A 24,135-nucleotide genomic window follows, 5' to 3' on the forward strand; every position below is an offset into this window, starting at 1 on the left:
ATAGACAGATATATGTAGGTAGTTTTCTTCATTTTACCTTCTCAAAGAATTATTAATATATGCAATCCTTACCAAGAAGGAAAACAAATCTCAAACTTTTCAGAAAAATTAGAAGATCAAGGTTAGAGAAATGTGCTTCACCTCAAGAAAGGTATTATTTTAACAGGTTTCCTATTGTTTAAAATATATTTGAAGGCAATGGGATATTAGAAATTTTGATATTACCCATGAAGTTTCTTAGAGCTCTTTCTTCTGTGCCTATGATAAAGAACAGTCTGAGATCAGTTGCTTTGATCTGCTATTATTTGCTATTTGATTCTGCCTTCAGGGTTTATGTTCTCCTCTTTTTTCCTTAGGATGCTAATAAAAATTTTGCCGGTTGGAACTACTCCTTTGAAATCTAGTGGTACACTCCTTTTAGTCAACAGTACTGTAGTTGTCCTAATCTTGATTAAGTACTAATGAGAAACTTTTGTAAAAGAGACTTTTCTCCACCTATTACCTTGCAATAGAAAGGCATGCCCAGGATTTGCCCTGGTGGTCATGGTAACAAGTACATGGGAATCTTCAGAAATTTGGATTTCTCACTAGGCTTTCATTCTATGAAGTGGATACTAATAGAAGAGGCCAAAGGAAGAAAAGGCAAGGGTAACATTTAGGAATGTTAGGTTACTTCTCTCGGTTTGAATTTCCAATCTCATCAACTTTGTGTGGTGTGTTTATTGCTTTTGTTCTTTTTTAGTTTCTTGTTCTGGGTCTTTAGACTGTATCTATCAAATGAAGGGTATATTAATCAAAGCAACCTTATACTCAAACCAACTATAGTTTTTGATCAAAAAAAAGATTTCTTTGAATTAAAATGGTCATGGCAATGTAGTAGTATTGACTCACACAGCATTCTGATACAGCTGAAAAACAATGGACAGTAGTGAACAACTGAGCATGCTTATCACATGGTGGGCACTATATAAAAGATTTCATATGTATTTCATTTTCATGACAGTGCTGTGAGATAGTCAGCCCTATAATCCCTGTATAACAGGGGATCAAATAGGCTAATTGATCAGACTAAGGTCACACAGTGGAAAAGGCAGTCTGTAGCTCTTGGCTTTGTTAGGGACCTTCCAGGATACTCACTGATGGTCAGTGAATACTCAGTGAATACTAAGAATGGTTTTGGAATAAATACCCAATTAATTTTCCTTTTCAACATTACATTATGGTATAGCTTAATTTAAAACATCACTATTGGTACTGAGATTATGAAACCTTTCTATTCAGATCAGGTATTTCTTCATTTGGCAACAAAAACAATATATAACATCATTGATTTAACTTCTTGGACTCTGGTAACATGATCAAGGTTGAATACATTGAATATATGACCTTTTAAGTTCTGGCTAAAGCAATAAGGGCCAGTCTCTTCTATCTGGGTTTATTGCTAACTTTGTCTGCTTTCATTTGGTTAGTCGGGGATGACAAATTTATTTCATTTTGCACATTAAAAGTTAGGATAAAAATGCTATTAATACAATCATTCCACAGACAGTTGCACTGCCAACATAAGTGGTAGAACCAATCAGGGCCATATTGGATGAGAAGGTGAGGTCTCTGAACTGGTCTTCTAGACTTGAAACTTGCTTGCCCTCCTCCTCTTCAAACACTTACTCATTCTTCAGTTCTTACTGCCCTGATATCTGGTTCTGGATTTTTGTCCCTGTACTCTCACAGCTTTTGTACTTATCTCCTTCATCTCATCTAATCATATTAATAATGGCCTGTTACTTGTAGCACCACCCTTTACCCCTCCTAAGAGTAGGGGGCCAATAAACTCTGTAAGGGTAGATTGTTTGAGTCTTATTACAGCCTAGCTAACAGTAGATGCTGAGTAATTATTTGTAGAGATTGTTATAGGAAGACCCTATAATTTAAAAAAACAAACAAAAAAACAACAAAAACTCAACTGCTTTTCCTCCTCTCATGCAGAAAAACGGGACCATTTTAGAAAAATGTCCTGGGAATGTTTTTTTTTTTTTTATGATAGTCACAGAGAGAGAGAGAGAGAGAGGCAGAGACACAGGCGGAGGGAGAAGCAGGCCCCATGCACCGGAAGCCTGATGTAGGATTCGATCCCGGGTCTCCAGGATCGCGCCCTGGGCCAAAGGCAGGCGCCAAACCGCTGCGCCACCCAGGGATCCCTGTCCTGGGAATGTTAACAGAAGTATGCCAATATTCAATCATTTCTCAGTATTATTTGTGCAGAAAACAGCTCTGAATATCTTTTTTTTGTACTACTTTTAGCAGGGGACATGATTTTATGATAAGGATGCCAAGACAGTTTGTATTATGTGATTAGAAGGAATTGGCTCATGAGATTGTGAAGTCCTAAGATCTGCAGGGTGAGTCAGCAAACTGGAGACCTTGGAGATCCAATGGTGTAGTTTCAGTCCAAAGACTGGCACGATTTGGAGACTCAGGAAGAGCAGATGTTTCAGTTCAAAGGCAGTCAGGCAGGAAGAATTCTTCTGGAAGGGGTCAGGTTTTTTTCTATTCCTACTTTCAGCTGGTTGGTGAGGCCACTCACATTAGAGGGGACAATTTGCTTTAGTCTATTGATTTAAACGTTAATCTCATCCAAAAACAACCTCATGGATACAGTTAGAATAACTCAGTATTTGGGCACTCTGGTGGTCAAGTTGACATATACAACTATCACAGAAGCCCACAGAAAATTACTTCTTCAAGTGGCAGATCAGGGATTTGAGTATGTCTGATTTAGAAGCCTAAGTTGTTGTCCAGTGTACACACTACCCGCAAAGAGGTAATAAGTGCAATTAGAAAGCCTTCCAGGTTGACAAACTTCAGAACTTTTGGTCTTTTTCATAGCAGCTTTCTCTTCTCCCAAAGCAATGTCTAGAGATTTTAAATATTCGAAGCACCATATTTCCCCCCAATTATAATGCATCATGTACATACTGGCCTAAAAGCAAGCTGATTTGTATTGTAGTATTTGTTTGCTGGTTTTTATACTAGTTTAGGCACAGAAGTATTGATTAGACTAATTTATAGCCAATCTTGTCAGGATAATATAGCTACTTAGTAAATTTTCCCAATAGGCATGTTCAAAGGTTTATAATACTGGATGTAAAGGAGCAAATCTGAAAAAAAAAAAAAAGCTAACCAGGATTTTGAGTGTAGAGCAAGACAAATACTGACTTTGGGGGATTACCATTGTATTCTTTTGAAATTACATTCAAGTCTCTTACTAATTAAAACAAGTGTTTACTGATCACCTGTTATGTGCTTGTAATTGTTTTGGGTACTGGTTATATTGTAATATTAAAATTTGAAAATTTTTCTTTCTCAGGGTTTCAAAAAAAGTGAGTCATGTAGCATGACCAAGAACTTTGATAAACAAGATGACAAAAGCATAAAGGAGTAACAAAGCCATAAACTGCAAGCTGCTACAAGTGACTTGACTTTTGGGAGTACAAAGGTACTGGAGGAACAGGTACTTAAGGGCATACACTGGATGGCAATGTTAAATTAAGAAATCTAAGTTATGGTTTAATATTTTTATTATCAGAGAATTTACATGAGGTGGCATCCAGGGTCAGAATGGAAGAAACCAGCAATGGAAAGCCAATGTATTTTAGCTTTTGTGCTAGAAACAGCTTCCCAGTGGATCCTAAGAGCAATAGTATTAAGAGAATTGTTTGCTTTAGTGATGATCAAAATGCTTTCTGTTGGAAGGGACCTAGAGGTGAAAGATAAGGAGAAGGTTCATGTGATGATTACAGGGCAGACTACAAATTGGAGAGATGAAGGCTGAGGAATTTCAAAAGAATAAAAAATGGTATTAAAGTGAACACACAGCCTTATTGTCTAAAATGAAGAAATGAAGCCTATATCAAGAAAATTTGGGACAAGGAAAAAGAATTTCTGTGCAGATGAATTACATAAATGGATCTCTACCTTTCACGGTTGGAGATTTTGAAATATAACAGATTTAGCTAAGTGTAATGAATGATAGGGCTGTAAGAGACATAATCTCTCATCTATCTTGAATATGAAGTTAGACAAGTCACTCACTGCCTAACCCAATAATGAAAATGTTAGTAGGCAATATTACCAACAACAACAAAAAAATTATCCTACAGTAATAAGCTCATAGGTAGATAGATGGGCAATATTCAAAATTATTTTAAAAATTTTAATCAATAAATCAAAATCCCAGTTTTCCCCCTTTGTCATAATTCCTGGCAACTTCAGTTAACTTATGCAATTCTTTTGTTTATGAAATTAAAGTCCACAAAAATATAGCCTTTCCTCAGGCTATAAATAAAAATGATTTCTTATAGATTAATAACTTTGCATGAAACCTCAAAACACTGTAATCATATATGAAAAATTTCAAATAAACAAACTAAATATCAAAATGAATAAAACTGTATTATTTTAATACCTTGATAAAATAGTAAGTCTCAGAACTTTAGATAGGACATTGGCTTAGTGGTTCCCAGACTTTTAGATTTCATGGAGTTAAAGTGGGGACCAATACAGAGCTGTTGAGTTTTCATTTTGCCAAGTAAGGATACTTAAAGCAACTATTACCAACATTTCCTTCAATACAACAAAACTTGGAATAATCTTATAATAAAAATTAAATTCAAGCTGATAACCTATCAACTTTTTACTTTATTTCCTTTTTGGATGGTGAAAAGTTAAGGTTGGCCTAGAATTTGCAAATTGCCTAAAATGTCACTTTGTCCAACCATTTTTATTTTTTTATTTTTATTTAAATATGATAGTCACAGAGAGAGAGGCAGAGACATAGGCAGAGGGAGAAGCAGGCTCCATGCACCGGGAGCCCGACATGGGATTCGATCCCGGGTCTCCAGGATCGCACCCTGGGCCAAAGGCAGGCGCTAAACCACTGCGCCACCCAGGGATCCCTGTCCAACCATTTTTAAATAGAAGTTGAGAGATGAGTAGCTTTACCTGAAATCATCCTGTGTTAACCGTTAACCTCAGAGAGAAAGCATAGATTCTGACAATTAGTAGATAATACACCTTCTCAGATACACGAGCACTAAACATGTTGCTAATCAGAATGTTTATCTTAAAACCAAACCCAAATCCTTCATAACTAATGAAAAATCAAAGAAATCCACCTACTTTGTAGTATAAAGACTTGGTATACACAACTGTACCTATAATAATATATTAAGGAAAACCGCAAACCACAAATTATAATTATATAACCTACCTCATAAATGATGTTGTTAGGGTCAGGCAGGAATAGGCAGGGCTAGGTAGGGGGCCACAGAATCAGGCTCACAGAAATCCCAAAAATGCTGAGGTGTAAGGAAACCAGGGATAAGGGAGCAAGCCAGACTACCCTGCCCTAGGTGTGTGTGTGTAGGGGGTAGGGTGTCTTTTTATATAAAGACAGTCATCTATGACCAACAAAGAATAACCAGACCCCAAAGAAGTAAGCCATTAAAGATGTTATCACCAGTCCTAACTCAAGCCAAGACAGCACAAGAATCTCAAGGCCACAAGTTTCCCAGTCAGTTCTCAATAAATGACTGCCCCTACAAGCCCTCAGTGGCAACCCTTTCAGGAACCCTCTCACATCTGAGAACTTTCTCTGTATCTTTGTTCAATAAACTTCTATCACTTTACTCACTCTCCTGTGTCCACAAGATTCATTCTTTGACTCTGTGAGACAAGAACCAAGTTCTCCCGTATCATATAATCTTATCTGTGAACTTTTAATTCTCCAAAATGTTTCATTCTCAATTACATGGTCTATGGAAGATGCTTAATAAATGTCTATTGTACTAACAGATGAGTGACACTTTCAATCACTGAAAAAACAAGTTTCTTCCTAAGAAACTCTCAACTAGCACAAAATCCTGTTTCAGAAATCATTAGAACATTAGTGTGTGGAGAAAAAAAAAGATAGTGGTGGTGTGAGGGAACCCCATTTGTCGGTTTTCTCAAATGAAAAAGCAATCAGATGCCTTAGGGTGCTTAAGTGAGAACAGTATTTGCACACAATTTTTGTGTAAAAACATCTTCATACCCCCTTTACTTTTTTAGGTTAAGTAACACGGAAGTTTTAATATCTTAAAGGAATTATAGTTCAAGAGCATGTAACAAAATTTTAACATGACCTTGGGGATGCATTTATCTAATTGTTTGAACTATCAAAATGCTATAGATCTGCATTTCAATTCAGCTATCAATTCTAATTCCACCACAAACATATAATCTTATTCCTTTGAAAGTTTTGAGAATTGGCACTAATTTCCTCCCTCCCTGCACTAGCTACAAAAATGCATGACTAACAATGTAATTTCAAATTCAAAATTAAGAATACAGTTTAGTCTGTTAAAAGGATGTCCCATTATCAGAAACTGGGAGTTCATGGGTTTATTTTTAAAACAATTAGCCTGTAAAAGTATGATGCTTCTTTTGCAGACCCACTCCTATTTACTTAAAACAGGGGGCAGAGGCACAGAAAGAAATTCACCTCAAGAAACTGATAGGCAGAATCAGGGTTTGTAGTATTTTAGATTTTGTATTCAAAATGTGCCTTAAAAACACATCCAAATAAGTCACATGGGCTGCTTAAAACCAGTATACGCAATTTTGGTATAAACTTTACCTACTGTAATATACAAAATTGTACATTTTAAAAATATCTGTGATCATATATAATACAGAAATGCTAATACTTGGTTTGACTCCAGTGATTTTCAAGGTAATTTTGGATTTTAGCAGGTAGAAATGTGATGACTACTGAGAATTCAAGTATACTAAAAAAATGAGAATATTTTTGTTACCTTTGTCGAATTGTTATGTAAATATTCTGTCCCAATTTTTCCTTCTAACCCATAAAAGAACTAATTTCTTTAAAAATACACATATTAACAATTCCTGTCTTAATATTTTTATTGCTCCTAATTATTTTCAGTTTTCACATTTTTTTTTTCTGAATCAGGAATGAATGTAATGTTTCTGGTCTGAGTCTTTGAAGAATATTATATAAACAAAAACTTGTCTTCAAACTTTTGCCTTTAAGATCACACAATTTAAGAAAATGTAATTACTTTTCTCCCCCAAATAGCTTCTTTACTGAGAACAGCTGTGTGCCTGATTATCAAGAGTGAGAAATAAATCTACCTGTGTCTTTGATCTAGCTTTGTGACTACTATTTCTGTTATGGATGCATGGCTTTCTGTTCAAGAGATCTGACATCATGTGCTCCAATTCCTTCAATGTCCCTGCTTTGAGTGCTTGCCACTTCTTGGAATAGAATTCTGTAATATTAAATCTTAAGACTTTCTTCATGACTATTTTAAGTCTAATATCACTTTGATCTAAATTTCCAGTATGGTTCCTTTAATAGGTCAATTAAATACCTATAAAAATGAATAAAGAAGCTACTGCACCCTTTTATTTTAGACCTGGCCCACTTGTAATTAAGCAGAATAACATTCCAAGTTCATTTTGATTAAAAACTATGAAAACATGGAAGCTATAGTTTCCGTATCATCAACTCTATCAAGAAGAGAATCAAGGTCATATTAAGACATTAATATAGCTTAATCACACCCAATTTACTTTCTAGGTTAACTAAGTAATATTAAAAGGTGATAATTTTCTTTGAAACTTCTAAGTACAACCTGCATATACATGATTTTGAGGATATATGTTAACTTCGACATACAACTATATTCTAATATAATTATTTTAAACATAAAGAAACGGATCCTTACAAGACCAAAGTAACCCACAGGCCATGAGGTTGGTTTTTACTTTTTCCTTTTTTTGTTTAAACAAATGTGCACCACGATGGTTCAACAAATAAGGCAAATGCCGTGAATATGAAAGCTGCAATTTGCAATACATCACATCTAGAACCCAGGGGAGGTGAACAGACAGAGGTGGTAGTCATTCTAATTAAACAGTCATATGACATCATGACAAGTTGGTTTGCAGCATCAAAACTGTCCATTTAAGTTTCCTTTTTCTTAATGATCAGAGGTCCCACGTTGTCTCCAGTCTCTTCATTGTGTTTTGTGTGAGATCCATCACAGAATGGAAACTAGGAAAAGAGAGAATGTCAATGTCTAATCATAAAATCAGTATTAGCTTGGTAGAGCGGGGGTGATGCTTAATTTACATATTTAACACACAGGATAACTCTTAATAAAAAGATCTTCCTAGGCCACATTATACAGGTGCTCTTAAAGAGCATATGTAAAGTATATACACTAAGTATATCCACTAATTTGTGGATAATACACAGATCATTAATTGCATTTTCATTTGTGATATTTGATTGTGGATACTGAATATCTTTTCCATGTTTATATGCTAGTTCCAGTTACATTTCTCTTCTAGTGAACCATGTCCATTTAGAGCCTAAGTTCATTTGTTTAAAATCAATTTGTATATTATGCCTTTTTTTGATTACCTTTGTAGCAATTTTTCCCAAGCCTTTTAATTTTGCTTATTTTTTCATATTAACTTCTCCACTTTCATACAAACATGTCAGTGCTTCCCTGTTTAACATTCTTCATGGAGACATCTTTCTCCTAGAAATGTGGTAAATTTTCATGATTTCATTTAATATAATTGACATTTTGGGGTTCGGTGGTAGAAAATGTGACAGAAGTAAATTTCTCACAGTGCTTGTCAAAGTGTGCTCCAAAGTTGTTAAATCCTAAAATATGTGATTTGGTTTCGCTGTGTTTTAAGAACATATAATTCTTTTGATTTGTAGCATACATTATTATTTAAAAGAAGTTCTGCTATTAAAAAATACTCAAAATTTCCCAAGCTGACTAAACCATAGACACTTTTAACTTTGAAATCTAGTATTTGTGTTCTATACAGCAGACTTTATAACCATGTTTAAAATATGCTTTAGATTAGGGCTAGGTTTCCTTATTCTTGTTAGACCTTTCCTATTTATTCTCTACCTACCTTTATTAAGCTTTATTCAAATAGATAAACTTGAGATTTTTTTTTCCCATGTACTTTTAAATTCTTCTGGAATTCTCATTTTCAGGTAGGTCTCATACATACTCTGATACCATTATTTCTGCCTTATATATTTTATAGTTAGCATAATTAAGTATATTTTCATACCTAACTACTTATGCTATATATTATCAATGGTTTTTGCAAGTATATCCTTCCTACTGTTAAATGAAAAAGATACGAATTCAACAATGTTTTAGGTGTCTCCTCAGGACTTTATATTTAGAAGGTCCAATTATCAGTAACTATTTTGGTTTTTTTTTCCTTCTGTATTTATGTATTTTATTTCTATTTCACATCAAAGGATGACAGCTAGCATCTTTGTTTCATTCTTGATGTCTGAAACGTACCTATACTCTAGAATTTAGAGTTTCATTGTTTGGTATAAGGTACATTACTGCACTGAAGAGGCCTATTTACAAGAGTAAAGTAACAGGAATCTTAGCCTTAGGATTAAAATTGCCTCATTACTCACAGTGAAGGCAGTATGATTTTAGATACCTGAAAATAGACAATCTTAAACTTTGACATTAGAAGTGTCTATTCTAAGATTAAAAAAAATATTTGGTTGATGTTAAAGAAATTCAATTTTAATTTTACTATTTGTATATTATTCCAAGATACAGTAAATTAGTTAAAAATTACAGAAAAAGTCAAGGTACCAGCATGTTTAATGTTTCCAAGTAAATAATCTATTTTGGGGTAGATGGCAACATTAATGCAATATATACAAATAAAGCTTTCTTTTTCTTTCTTTCTTTCTTTCTTTCTTTCTTTTTGGTCAATAAGATATGGTACAAAGTAAATTCATGTTTAAAACAGTCCTTGAAAAAAAATAAAAAATAAAAAAATAAAAAAAAATAAAAAAAATAAAAATAAAAATAAAACAAGTCCTTGCAGCAAAAACATAAAAACATCAACCTAAGCTTTCATTTTTTCTTGGCATGGATGAAGTGGCCATAACAATCCATAAAAATCAAACTAAAATGTACCCCATAGCAAATAACAGCATTTCAAGGTGACATATGATTAATATATAAACACAGACTATTTTACAGTGAGAATACATGTTTAGATTGTAAAAGACCTCACTTTTTATAAAAGGCACATATAAAACATGTTACTATATAGTTTTATATATTTAGGTTTTAAATTAAATTTCTGAAAAATGAAGTATTTACAAATTAAAAAGCTTCAAATAACTTACTGAAATAGCATGTTTTACTTATTTATTTAATCTCATTTTGAAAATACTAGAAAAATAATACAGTTTTAAAAATCATTTCCTTCTAAATACAGAATCAAAAACAGGAAAGACATCTATAGAGAAATATACAAAAAACATCTTATAAAAGATTGAGAAAGCCATACATCTAAAATGAGAATATACTTTTTAAAAAATTTTCATTTATTTATTCATTAGAGAGACACACACACACAGAGAGAGAGAGAGGCAGAGACACAGGAAGAAGGAGAAGCAGGCTCTATGCAGGGAGCCTGATGTGTGACTCCAGGATCATGCCCTGAGCCTAAGGCAGGCGCTAAACCGCTGACCCACCCAGCGATCCCCGAGAATATACTTTTTATATGATAAACTAGTCAGCCTAAAAACCAAAATTTGCCTGTTTCCTGTTTTAAAAGAAAAAATAAGTATTTCTTTAAAAAGCAGTGAATAGTAGATATTGGCCATTTGTTTAATAAAGGTTCATGCTTTTATAATAAAGCTTTTATGACTTTAAAATATTAGTTAAGATTAAAAATCAAAAATCATTTTATTCAGAGACACAGATATCTTTTAATAGTACTTTATTAATCCCAGGAATCATTGATTTAAATCAAATTCCTCTCCCAAACTTCTTGTGAAGATTAGGTATTCTCATTATATTTATTCAATAGAGAGTTCTCACTTTAAGTTAATGAAAAACCAAAACTTTTCTTTTTCAGCCAGGACCAAAATGAGTTATTTCAAGACTGGATTAGCAAATTCTTGAGAATATACTGTACATATTACTGGGATACATTTATTAAAATTAACTCATGATTCTCAAATAAGCGAATGCCAATTAGTCGGCATTAAAATTCAAATGGTAAATTACATAACAATATGTTTTTCAGGAAGTGTCTTGTTCTATTTAACTTTTCTATGCAAGAGAAAGAAAATATGTGTATACTTTTAATCGTAACCTAGTAGTTTTAATAATGCAACAAAAACATGTCAAAAACACGAATTATTCTCTTTCATTTAAAATTTTGAAATTTGTTAAACTGTCAAGCAAAGAGCTAAAATTACAAAAAAAAATGCAAAGGGTATATTTAATTTAATTCACGTGGTATCAATACTTAAAAAGTAAAACCTAAAGAATCAAAATACTGATGGAAAAAAGTTTAGCCCATTAAGTGGTTCTAAAATCTGTTCTAGGGGCTCCTGGGTGGCTCAGTGGTTGAGCGCCTGTCTTTGGACCAGGACATGATCCTGGAGTCCTGGGATTGAGTCCCGGGATCGAGTCCCACATCAGGCTCCCTACATGGAGCTTGCTTCTCCCTCTGCCTATGCCTCTGCCTTCTCTCTCTCTGTGTCTCTCATGAATAAATAAATAAAATCCTTAAAATATCTGTTCTTACATGCCAGTGTTTGTTATTAATGAATCCTGGAAAAAAGCTTGAAAATTAAACTGGCTGAATTTCCTAAATGTCCAGAAAATATCTTATGTTGGCTAACTAAATTAGAAAACTACAAGTCCCATATTTTTATATGGTTTAGAGAAGGGGCTATAATAAATGATTAGGATTTAAAAAAAAACCCTAGAGATTCTTGCTTTTCATTTGGAAAGCTAGTTAACATCATCGATCTTCATAAAATACACAAGATTTGTTTCTTTTTAATGGTCCCAATCTCAGGTTGTGATGTTTCTGTTTTCTGGGTATTTGAAGATAAAAATAAGTAAGTGTTCCTGCTATCTCTTCTATCTGCAACAAATTAAAAAAAACATTTATCTTCCTTCTCCAAACTTTGTATTCTTAATGAGTATGGTTTCTATTTCCCAAGGAAGTTGCCTGGTGCTATTTTGACTCACTACCATAAACTGCTCTAAGAAATAGTCTTTTTCTTTGGTTGAGGAAGAAAAGCAGTAAGATTTGACACTACCTGAGAGGACATGACGTTTTATTCCATTCTTAGGTACTTGCTTTAGTAAAATGTAAGATAGTAGTAAAACATATTAAAAGAAATTAAGATTTTACAAGACTGTCCTTATGTAGATTGGACAAGCTATGTAACCAACACTCTGAATTTTATTTCTATGAAGAAATGGACTCCATGCATCCACCTCCAAACCATTAATAGGATGGAGACTTCTGTTAACACATATACAACCCCCAGAACAAAAACAAGCACACCACTAACAAAACAAAACAAACAAACAAAAAAACAATTCAAATCCTAAAGTTGTAAATGAAACAAAATGATTCTACATAGTCTGTTCAGCTGCATTTCTTTTCGACTTCAGTTGAGCTCCTGACAATAACTGGCACACCCTTCCTCTGTTCTTATTTCTTAGCATGCATCCTTCTACTGTCCTTGTTCAAACTCTCTCCTGCCTCCTAATAGCCAACAGACAACTCAGGGGAGTGAGGGTAGGCTGGGAATCTAGCAAGACTATGTTGCATACTTTTCCCTCTGACATCAAAGTTCTATTTTCTTATTTCGAAAATAAGGCTCTCTCTTCCTTCCTAAGTTTCACATTTGTGCTCTTACTCTCATTTCCTTCCACCTCTTTCAAGACATCACAGTCTCAAATAGTATCTTTCCCTGCTGTCACTTCTCTATTGCCTCTTTTCTTTCTCCTGTCACATATGGATAGCCCTCTTGTGAAATACTGTGAAATAGGCCAGTTTCTGAAACAGCAGAGGGCATAAGGGGTGGGGAGGGGAGAGGGGAGGACAAATGAGGTAAATTTTTTTTAAAGATTTTATTTATTCATGAGAGACACAGATAGGAGAGAGAAAGAGAGAGAGAGAGAGACAGAGACAGGTAGAGGGAGAAGTAGGCTCCATGCAGGGAGCCTGACGTGGGACTCGAACCCGGGTCTCCAAGATCACACCCTAGGCTGAAGGTGGCGTTAAACTGCTGAGCCACCCGGGCTGCCCCCAAATCTTAAGGTAAATCTTAAAATGTAATTTCTGCACACTGTAAAGAAATGATTCATTAGGCCTGGAAAAACCACTCAAAAATGTTAGACCCACATAATGGGCTACTAGTGATTGTACCCTTAGAATGAATTAGAACTGAATTAAAATTTCTATCATATGTACCTTTTTTCAGATAAGTAGAAAGGTGTTTTCATTTTGTCATATTAGAAACACAACTGGTTTGTCTGAGAAAAAAATTACTGAATATGAACTCAATAGAGACATCTAATCAAAGGCATTAATTGCGAATCTTCTGTGATCTTGCATGTAAGTGTGTGAGCTGGCACCACTGTGATAACCTTAGGTATCTGAGGAATGTGGGGTTTCCAAAAATATCTGAAGAATAAAAACATCCATTAATATGAATAATATTCAAAGTGAACTATTAATTGATTCAGAGTGGGAATAAAAAGTTACTAAGATTCAGTGAAAATTCAAAACCGACAAATCCTAGATGCAAAGAGGATCACTAACAGCATAAAAGATGAGCTTAAAATAAGAGAGAAAATGGGAAATAAAAAGACTGGTCTGGCATTCCTTTCCTCGAAATCTACCTAGGGGAAATGACCATCTCTAGTTTACCCATCTGGAAACTCTAAACTGTATGATGAAAAAGTAATCCCAGAATGTTTTGTTGAATTATAAAGTCTAATAAACATTTAAATCACTAGTTGGTGTGCGCTTGTGATTCTTACTGAAATACTTAAGATCTTAGTCCTCATAATTTCCTATTTGCTTTATTGACCTCTCCTTTACCCTCTGGAAGAACCCAACCAAAACAAACACCCTTTATTTGACCCCAAATCTATGCTTTAAAGTTCAAACAGTCATCTTATTTCTTTCCCTTTCCGTTCACTGCCATGTTTACTAAAATTTTGACATATACTCAAACTTCTAGCATTTCTTTATTAATAATTCATACTTTAACCCACTTAGACATAGCTTCTATTCTAATTATTCTGTTGAAATGACACTAAAAGGTCAATGGCCTAAATGTGTAATCCAACTTTTTATATAATATTCACTTAGGTGTCTCTGCACAAGCCAATGTTCACAGCCAAATCTTTGAAACTTTCTCATTTCCACTGTGAAACTGTGATATTCTTGGTTTTCTTTTGACTCTGGCTCAATTCATCTCCTTTTTGACTCATTCCTCTTTCCAAAATGTAAATAATTCACTAAGACTTCATACTTAGCCCTTGATTTTTATCTGCATCAAGAATCTGTTGCATTCTTTGTTTGACTCATCAGTTTTGCTGATCTCTATCTTCAACCCTGATGTCTCAGCCTTAGACTCACATTTCAGATTATCTGCTGGACATTTCCATTCAAACATCACCTCAAAATTCCTTTGGAATTGAATTCCTGGTCACTGTCCTAGAAAGTCAGCTTTTCTTCTTGCAGTCCTATTTCTGTTATTCTGAAAGATTACCATCTTTCTAATAACACGTTTAGATACTTTAACAAGTTTCAGTTTTTCTCCGCCAATCTTCCTCATAAATCAGTCAGTACATTTGGCTTATCCTTCCCTCAAAATATTTCTTGTATCTGTTCATTTTTATCCATCCCTAGAGCTATCACTCTGGGGTAAGCATCATAACTTTGTCTAAAAACCCAACAAGAAGCTCCCCAATGTCTGGAGGCACAAACCCCACACAGATACCCAAGATGCTCCATAATTTGAACCTATACCTCAGGGGATGGAAGAGCAATGACCAGACTAGATTCTTCACTGATCCCAACCTTACTCACAAGGGTCCTTTCCTATAGATTTTGAGAAAGAGTTCCCCAAACTTGCTAGTTTATTCAAATACCAACAAATTTTCCAGGGGCAATTTAACTCCCATGTATATCCGTATGCCTTCCCAGAAAATTCTAGCCCACACTGTAAGCTTTTTCTTTTATTTTAAGCACCTGTACTGAGTCTACTGTACAGATCTATGATACCTGCTATTTTACTATTTAACTTTTCTCATGCATATATAGTAGACATTATATGATCACTGACTAAAGAACTACCAAAATGACTTAAACATTCTTGAATCTCTAAAGGTACTGTTTTGTATATTTTGATGAGCAACAGGAGGGGACACCTATTACGGGCACAAATTTTAAAAAGCAAACCAGGTCTAGTCTACAGAATATTACTGAAGAGTATTTTCTAGTGCCGCTACTAGTACTTACAAATAATCCCACATACCAAATGAACAGTGTTCTTTTTAAGTTACAATTTGTAATGGGCTATTAATTTTGGTTCACATTCTATATGTTCATCAAGCAGCTTCAGATATAATGACATTATCTAAACACTAGATCACTGGATTATACAATATCGTTATATTGGGGAAGGGAGTTAGAATACATTTTCCAGAGGCACCTGGGTGGTTCACTGATTGAGCATCTCTGCCTTTGGCTCAGGTCATGATCCTGAGGTCCTGGGATCTAGTCCCACATCAGGCTATCCATGGGGAGCCTGCCTCTCCCTCTGGCTATGTCTCTGCCTCTCTGTGTCTCTCATGAGTAAATAAATAAAATCTTAAAAAAAAGAAAAAAGAAAAAAAAAGAATACACTTTCCAGAACCTAGTATGTAACTTCTTCCTGATTTGTTGTTTTTTTTTTTTTTTCCTGATTTGTGATAATGGCTTTCCACTGTGGGAAGAGGTGGTTCCTGACGTGTGCTTTCAGAAACATAACTTTTATTGTCCTTTTTTAAATGTGTTATAGTGTCATCTTTGGTGAAATCCATTTTATTTAAATGCTAATAGTGGCAGTACATACAGTATATTGACCATGTATCTCACAATATATGAGAAATTCTGAAATCATTCAATGTATGAAGCTTTTCAAGATGATCTTAGGAAAGCATTTTACCATCCTTAGGTCACTAGCTGTCATCACTGTCTAAAAGTTGCCTAAAAGCTGCAGGCATCACAGATGACAGCTCCAAAAGGAACTTGATGAAATGTTATCACAAAAGAAGATTTTAAAAGCCCCATTATGAATTTAACTATAAGAGCTATAGCTTAAAGAAAGCTTAGATACAGGGTCAATATATCAAGGGTAGTTTTCCAAATTTCTCTTGAATTTTCTAAAACTTGTCCTAGAATCCAGGAGCTTGAAAGCTCACGAAAAGAATTTCCCTTCTGTTTCTCTTCATATTTTAGGCTGCATACACTCTTCCCCGGGATACTGGAAGCAACGATCCATTTGGAGAGAAAATCCTAAGAATAAATAAGGGATTTTTTTCCCTTCTTGGCCAAAAACACAGTTATGTTCACCTGAACTCAATAAGGGAATAATGGAATTTTACTGCACAGTAGTTAATACATTTTAGGAACGATATTCCTGAAGAGTCCATGTAAAACAGAGAAGAACAGGATGCGTTAAAGAAAAGGGGCACCTGGCTGGCTCAGTCAGTGGAGCGTGCAACTCTTAACCTCAGGTTGTGAGATTAAGATGGGCACAGAGACTACTTTAAAAAAAAAAAAAGAAAAGAAAGAAAACGAGGGAAGGGGGAGAAGGAGGAGGAAGAGGAGGAGGTATCCTAATAATATCTGGTGATACATGTTTGATAGAATAGTTTAAAAAGAAATATTAAATTAAAGATGGAACTAACATAAAAGACTTGTTTTCCTCACCTTTTTAGACCTCCAACAACGACAGTACACAGCTTTATCTCCCAAATCCTCCATGTCATAAGCATGTACTATCTTGGGGTTGTCTTTCTGGATGTGAAGGTTTACCATAGATTTGTTGCGATGATCTTTAACATAAAACCTTCTGTAAGCTAGATAACCAATTGCAGCTGTCCCAGCAGCAATAGTAACTGCTGCGATCCATTCAACTACAGCAGGAAAGAAAAACAGGAATAATTATCAAAACCAAAATATACACTAATAATGTGTATTTTTACTAACATGAATGTTCAGGAAATCCAGTTTTTGAGTTAAGCATTCTAATAGTCAAAGGTTTTTACTGTTAACAAAATAATCACAACACGATGGTATTAACAATTTCTTGTTAAGACTTTCCCCAGCCTTTACTGAGGCAATTGTGTATTTTCTATTGAATGACGATGGCTCAGTTAAGATAGAGAGGGAAACAAAATTATTTTATAGATGGAAAAGGAAAAACAATGCTTAATAATTTTTAAAGTGTTCACAAATAGATTTAAAGTAACATGTAAGCTTGCAGATACCTATTGCTTAAAAAAAACAAACAAACCTTGATACATAAAAAATTCAGATTACAAAGACTCCCCCCCACCCAAATAATCAGGAGGTGATTATGTTGGTAGACTCATCAGAGTTCATTTAAATAGAAGGTCCTTTAGTGATTTTAAAATGCATAACCACAAATAGAATTGGTATCCGAAGAAAAAACCAAAAAAGGACAAATAAAGTCACTTTTAATATTAAACATTCAAAGAAATATATCCAGCAGGATTCTAGGCTTCAAAGTCATTCAAAAGTTTTTTGTTTTTTAGATTTCAAAGTGCTTTCTCATTGGAATAAAAATTAGAATGCATTAATTTATTTCATAGAAAATATTAATATAATTACAGTTATATTCTCACTTAATAAATTCTAAATTTCCAATATCCACCAGTGGATGATGATTTGAATTCCCTACAAACTTCATTTTAAATTTCATGACCTTTTTCTACTCAATTATTTACTTGACTAACAGGCCATCTATTTATTTTTTCCACGTTGCTTTTTAAGGAGCCCTTAGAAACCCAAGCACTTAACTACCCCAGTTCCACAGAATGTTGGAGAGAAGAAAGTTCTGCATAGTCTGGTTAGCCTCAGCCTCAGAAGAGAGTTGTCTATTCCCAGCATGGAGTGAACTGCAGGAAGAAGTTGAACAAGGGTCAGGATAAACACACTGGACTGCTTCCCAGCACTTCCTGAGTCAGATCTTCATAGTGTTTGAAATAAGTTCCCAGACTATCAAATAAAGCCCTAGAGAGATAAGTACAAAAAACACATTCCAAGGACAAATAAAAACATATAATGAATAATTAACTGTACAGCTTATTTGCACTATTGAGTCAAATTTCTTATTGCACTAATGTGATTAATTACCCTTCCTAATAATGTCCTACATTAAATTGGAACTCATTTTTAAAAAAATTATTTTATTTTTAAAGATTTTATTTATTTGTTCATGAGAGACACAAAGAGAGAGAGAGAGGGAGAGAGAGAGAAAAAGAGAAAGAGGTAGAGACACAGGCAGAGGGAGAAGCAGGCTCCATGTAGGGTGCCTGATGTGGGACTCGATCCCAGGTCTCCAAGATCACACCCTGGGCTGAAGGCGGCGCTAAACCGCTGAGCCACCCAGGCCTGCCCTGGAGCTCATTTTTACAAAACTGTAATGGGAAGAAGCAACCATTCTTACAGTTCTTTTTATCTTGGATCTTCTCTTTTAATTTATTTAGTTTTTATTAAACATTTCTAATTAGCACTTTCCTTGGATTCTATTTTCAATCACAGTATTTTTCTCTACAAGATAATTTATTTTTCTTCCCACATTTCCATTCCTCCTTGCTAAAATACTCTAAAATAAACATTAACATTATGTCCTTCACAGGTGCTGCATGACTGAGAAAACAAGTTAATAAGTTATTTGACAGCTTCAAACCTTTGGACTCATTGAAGAATGTTTTTAACTACACATTTTGTGTATATTTGTCTTGAATTTTAGTGCTGTTTCATGATATTACACTGCAGCAATTCCAAGCAGGGCTGAAACTTTGCTCTGATTTCTAACTTGGTTCCTGATATTTCTTTTTGATGTATTATTTATCATGGAACTCCCTTGAGAAAGTACTCTCTACATCAGGAGGTATAGCAATCTGTTTCTAAGCTAATGGAAATCCACTCTGAATAGCTAATGTACCCATTACAAAATGGGCTAAAATATTGTTTTGCATAGTATACATTCAGTTATATTTGCTAAATATTATCTGTAGCATAAATTCAAAAGGAGGAAATATCCCAAAGGAGTAAAATAACATAATTCCCTAAATACTGTTAATTTTAGTTACACCCTACATTTTAGGTGAATTGTGAAGTAATCTCTTAACAGATTTGCTTTAATAGTGCCTACATATTACAAAAAGGCCTGAAATCCAAAGAGCTAACATTGGTTAAGATTAATTTGTCTCACAACATAAAAAGGGAATCTTTTAGGAATTTCTACCTAAAACTCATGATAGGCCAAATGAATCTTTCTTAGCCATCAAAACAGTCTTCTATTCTCTTTTCTCATATTAGTCACTGAATCTGTATGGTGACTCTTTTTTTAAACCTTTACCTCCCTAGAATTTTTGACAGTGGAATAAATGGCAGAATAAATAACACAGAAAAGAAGAAAAAGCAAATGAAAGAAAAGGAAATTGACTCTAGATATTACTTAAAAGTAGCAGCCCCATGGAGAATCAAAACACAAACTGTAACCCTACCCCCTAACAAGGGTCACTTATGACCCTATATAAATGTCATAATACCATATGTGTGCTAGAAAAATGGATTTGCATTTGCTCCAATGGATTGTTTAGAATCAGAGAGCTAGGCAAATTCTTAAGAATTTCCATTATCCCCCCCTTCCCAAAACCTAATTCTCTAATCTCACTAGAGACAAATGTAAAAGTTCCCAGAATAAGAAATATGTTGCTGTTTTATCATTTCATTATTATAGGCTGAATCAGTTTTTTCTGGCAAAAAGCTGTGGATGCCACTGGCAACTCTAGGGAAAAGAAGGAAAAGGAAACTATGTAGAGACAGGCAAAAATGATGATGGATTTAAAAGTTAACAATTAGAGAAAGAATTGAAAACCCAAGAAAATAAATAAAAACAATAAAACCCAAGTGACATTTAGTTCTTGATAGTGGATATAGTCTATTAAGAATAAACACAATCTCAGAAGCAAAAAAAAGACTTTACCAAAAACCAATTTTTAAAGACATTGCAATTAGCACCTTTCAGACACTTTCTGAACTGGGGTCCAGAAAAGTCCTGAGCACTACTTCTACCTCTTCTGGTTTTACCCTCACTTCCCTTCTCCGTAGACATCTCTCGAGGCAAAGTACTCCTAGTTAGATCAAACCCCACCCTGCCCAATCTTGCTTAACATCTATCTATACAAATACAATGAATAAACCAATGTGAAAAACAAAATGCAGAAAATACATTTCTAAATAATTCTTCTCATTCTCACTCCTTCCTTGCTCTACTCTTGTATAATACTGGTTTGTATAACATATTACTGTTTTTTCTCAGAATTTTTCAGAGATTGAAAACAATCTCTTGTTTGTAACCCATTCTTCAGCTTTTCTCTACCGTGGAAATTATTTTGCTTCAATTTAGACCAAGATCTCACCCTGTTTCTGTTCCTTTAGCCCCTTTTCTGTTCAAAATGGTCCTCTCCTGCCCAGTGTCAACTGTCACAGAATCAGAGGTTCTTTCCTTTTCAGGAGAGGGGGAGGGGAGCTATGTGTAAATCTTTCTCATCCTTAGGTCTCTCCCATAGATTGACAGGCTGTGCCTGGTAATGATTTTTTTTCTTAAGGCCTCGCATAAAGGTGGTGTTCAAGGTTAGCTGAGTAAAAAGAAATAACAGATTACTAATTCGAATTTGTAACTACCTCTGTCCATTTTACCATCACATTGCTCTTATAACATATGACTTACCTTTGGCCTCATCTTAACCTACTGTATCACATGTGAGACTTAAAACATTTCTTCAGATTAAAAATAAAACTTTATTATGGAACATTTTAGACATATACAGGGATTACTATAATGAACTCCCATTTACCCTCACTGAGCTCCAACAAGGATTAACTCACTGCCAATCCTGTTTCATCTATGGTCCCTAATGTCATTTAATATTTATTTATCATTTATAACCTGAAAGAGCAGATTCAATGAGTTTGAGAGGTTGGTACCTCTAAAAGGAGCAAGACATATAGTAAACTTCCTAAAAGTCATACACTGTGCATGAGTCACTAGAGACAGAGGATTCCATAGTAGTGAAAGATGCTTGAAGTTAGAAACTATATTAAACTAGTATCAGATATTAAATAAAAAATACGTTGGGCAAAAGTACATTGATTATTCCTCAGTAAGGGAAAAGCAAAGTTGGTATCGCCTATCCAAAGGGTATCAAGAACCATCTCACTGAATAAGATTTCTAGATTTCAATTCCAATCACTTATCCCCAATGCCTCTCCCAAGTTCCTGTCCTGGCCTAATCTCCATTAATTTTACTTATAACCTACAACCCATTATTTTTCTTCTGAATATAAACAAGAATTCTGCATAGATACACACTCTTTTATTTTTCATTTAACATATCCTTACAAAGTGCATACCACTGGCCAATACTATTTTAAGCCCTTAATAATTACTAATCTATTTAGTTGAGAAGAGACATCTTCTTAATTTATCTTCCCCAAATTCAAAGATCAAAAATTTAGATTTTTTTAGTGTGGCTTAAAAATCGAGAACAATTTGAGATCTAACCATTACAAGGTAGATTACCAATACATTATCTGTCCCTACTTTGCCACACTACTGTATTTGAGGAAGAAGGTAAGAAGGTGCTGGATAAAGAGATTTACAAAGGTTTCAGTAACAACCTTTACACTTTTAGGTGAAATAAAAAGTATTTACTTCTCATAACAAAGTTGAGTACTTCAAGTTTAAGCTGAGAACCCTCTTCTCTGGCAACTTCCTATCCCTTAGAAAACAGCAAGCTAGTGGGAAAGTCACCTTTGGATTCCCCTATGGTTCGATTAAAAACAAAACAAAACAAAACAAAAACACCACAAACTCCTATTTATTGCAAGAAAGATTAGTCAGCAGGTAGTGTTAAGAAGTCGTAGGGTTCACCTACCTCACATTTCACAATAGGACTCCACATTTAAAAACATTTGTTGGAGTTTTTCAGCCCATATCATGTTAAGTGCTAATTTTCTTCCTACAAAATTACTAGTGGCTCAAGTCACATGAGTATCTTATTTTACACAACAGTCTTATTCCTGAGAAAACACAGGTTTGGGTTTTTAAACAAAACAAAACAAAACTGCTCTCTATTTTAACTGCACCAAGGTACCTCTATTTAAAGGACTCTCAAGATGAGCAACCTTTGAAATAAATTTTGCAAATAATCACCTCCTATATACTTCATTAGTAACTTAAAAATGTCATGGGTTATCATCCTAACTCTGCCAGGTAACTTTTGGCAACAGACGCGGATTTCTCTAATTTAAAGAATGGATATTACAAAATTGGGTCTCATGTTAACAAGGGGCCTTTACAGAACCTGACACTCCAGATGCTCAATATTTACCAAAAGAATCAACAGGGCTCTTTTTAATTAACTTCTGGACAATCTCTTTACATTTACTTAACTGCTGTTACAGGTAATCAAATCATGAAGTGTGGGGTTTACTAGGGCAGAAAGATCACATGTATCACGCAGCTGGTGCACAATATTAACAGTTATACCACTACCAAGAATTGTTATAAAGTGAGGCTCTACATTAATCGACTTCTAGAAAGTCTCTTAATTTTAATTGGACCTGTTTCCAAACGCTAGACTAGCGCAAAGGAAGTGAGGCTAAGAAAGCTCAGAGCTCAAAGCTCCAAGCTCCGTTTTCAATCCTCTCTCCTGGACTACTGCCATAGAGTGCCAGATGCCAGAGGGATTTAAAAAAAAAAAAAAAAAAACAATACTGGGAAAACCGAAGACCTCGGATTAGGTTTTTTCCCCTAAAAAAAAAAAAAAAAAAAAAAAAGTGCAAAACTAAAATGCGATTAGTCACGCATTGCTCCAGGGTTGCAAGAAATTGATGGTCTGATTCCACGGTGATTTAAACTTGAGAAGAGGGCGCAGTTAAAAACAAAAACAAAAAACCTTTCCTCTTTTCCAAGCTCTGTGATCTAAAAACACAGAGGTGTCTCAAAGGAGAACAAGAAAAAAAGCTAGCGGCGGGACCATTAGATTTTAAGATATGGCTAGTTACGGAAACGTCGTCCAGACTTGGGTAGATGTCTCCACGGCCCCCATGCCACTTGTGCCTGGAGAGATCACCAATCCATGCCGACATCGCTCCCTTTCCCCGTTCGGCCCAGAGAGCCTGCAGGCCCGCCTTGCGCTTGCCCTTCTACATCTCAAGGTTACAGGACTGGCAGGCTCGCAGGGCAACGGTAACTAATATCCCAGAGAGGAGCCTGAGGAAGCTGCAACCGGTGCGCAGGCCTCCAGCCTCACCCGCTCCCAGGCCCCACTTCACCTCGTACGCTGGAAGTCAGACTCATGGCGCCGTCGCTTGCAAGGTGTGTGTGCACAGGACACTGAAGCACAAACAGGCTCTCGCGGAGGGCCGGAGTCAAGGTGCGAGAAACGTCCTACGCGCACCGACTCCAGGCCGCTACGGCGCAGGCGCCGCGGCTGGCCGTAAGCACGTGTGTATTGCACCCCAGCTGATGCTGAGCATGCGCGGAGCTGCGTCCCAGTCTTAAAGAAGTCTTGAGACTGGATTTTGACAGCCGCAAAAGTGGGGAGGAGGAAGAGACCCAGAGAGGTAGCAACTGAGTATGCGCAATCGTAAGGGGCGGAGTCTTGGAACCTGGGGCAGCGCTTTGAGAATAGAGATTCTAGGCCAGATTTTAAGTCTCTCCCAGGAGTGCAGGTTTCTAAGGGTAAAAACAGGTGCTGATATAACACTTGACATAATCAGGTATCTAAGATTTTATCCACAGTTTTCTTGCTCAGTTCGGTAGCTGCAAGGCCACGTCCCGTTTTCATATAAAATGCCAGTGGCAGACACACAGGTATCAATTGTGGAGTACTATTTCAGAACCTCATCTCGCTC

The 24,135-nt window shown here is 35.3% G+C and overlaps 1 protein-coding gene across 1 annotated transcript; it reads right to left on the reverse strand.

Moving 5' to 3' along the window:
* Nucleotides 1-6,945: 6,945 nt before the first annotated feature.
* On the reverse strand, nucleotides 6,946-23,761 carry CISD1 (CDGSH iron sulfur domain 1). The gene is made up of 3 exons (XM_041748939.1): nucleotides 23,554-23,761; nucleotides 16,888-17,093; nucleotides 6,946-8,119 (listed from the first exon to the last, which is right to left on the reverse strand). The coding sequence occupies exons 1-3, from the start codon at nucleotides 23,576-23,578 to the stop codon at nucleotides 8,030-8,032; spliced, it is 321 nt and encodes a 106-aa protein (XP_041604873.1). The 5' UTR covers nucleotides 23,579-23,761; the 3' UTR covers nucleotides 6,946-8,029.
* Between the last annotated feature and the right edge of the window lie 374 nt (nucleotides 23,762-24,135).

This window comes from Vulpes lagopus, chromosome 3 (genome assembly GCF_018345385.1).
Source record: "Vulpes lagopus strain Blue_001 chromosome 3, ASM1834538v1, whole genome shotgun sequence".
Classification (NCBI taxonomy): domain Eukaryota; kingdom Metazoa; phylum Chordata; class Mammalia; order Carnivora; family Canidae; genus Vulpes; species Vulpes lagopus.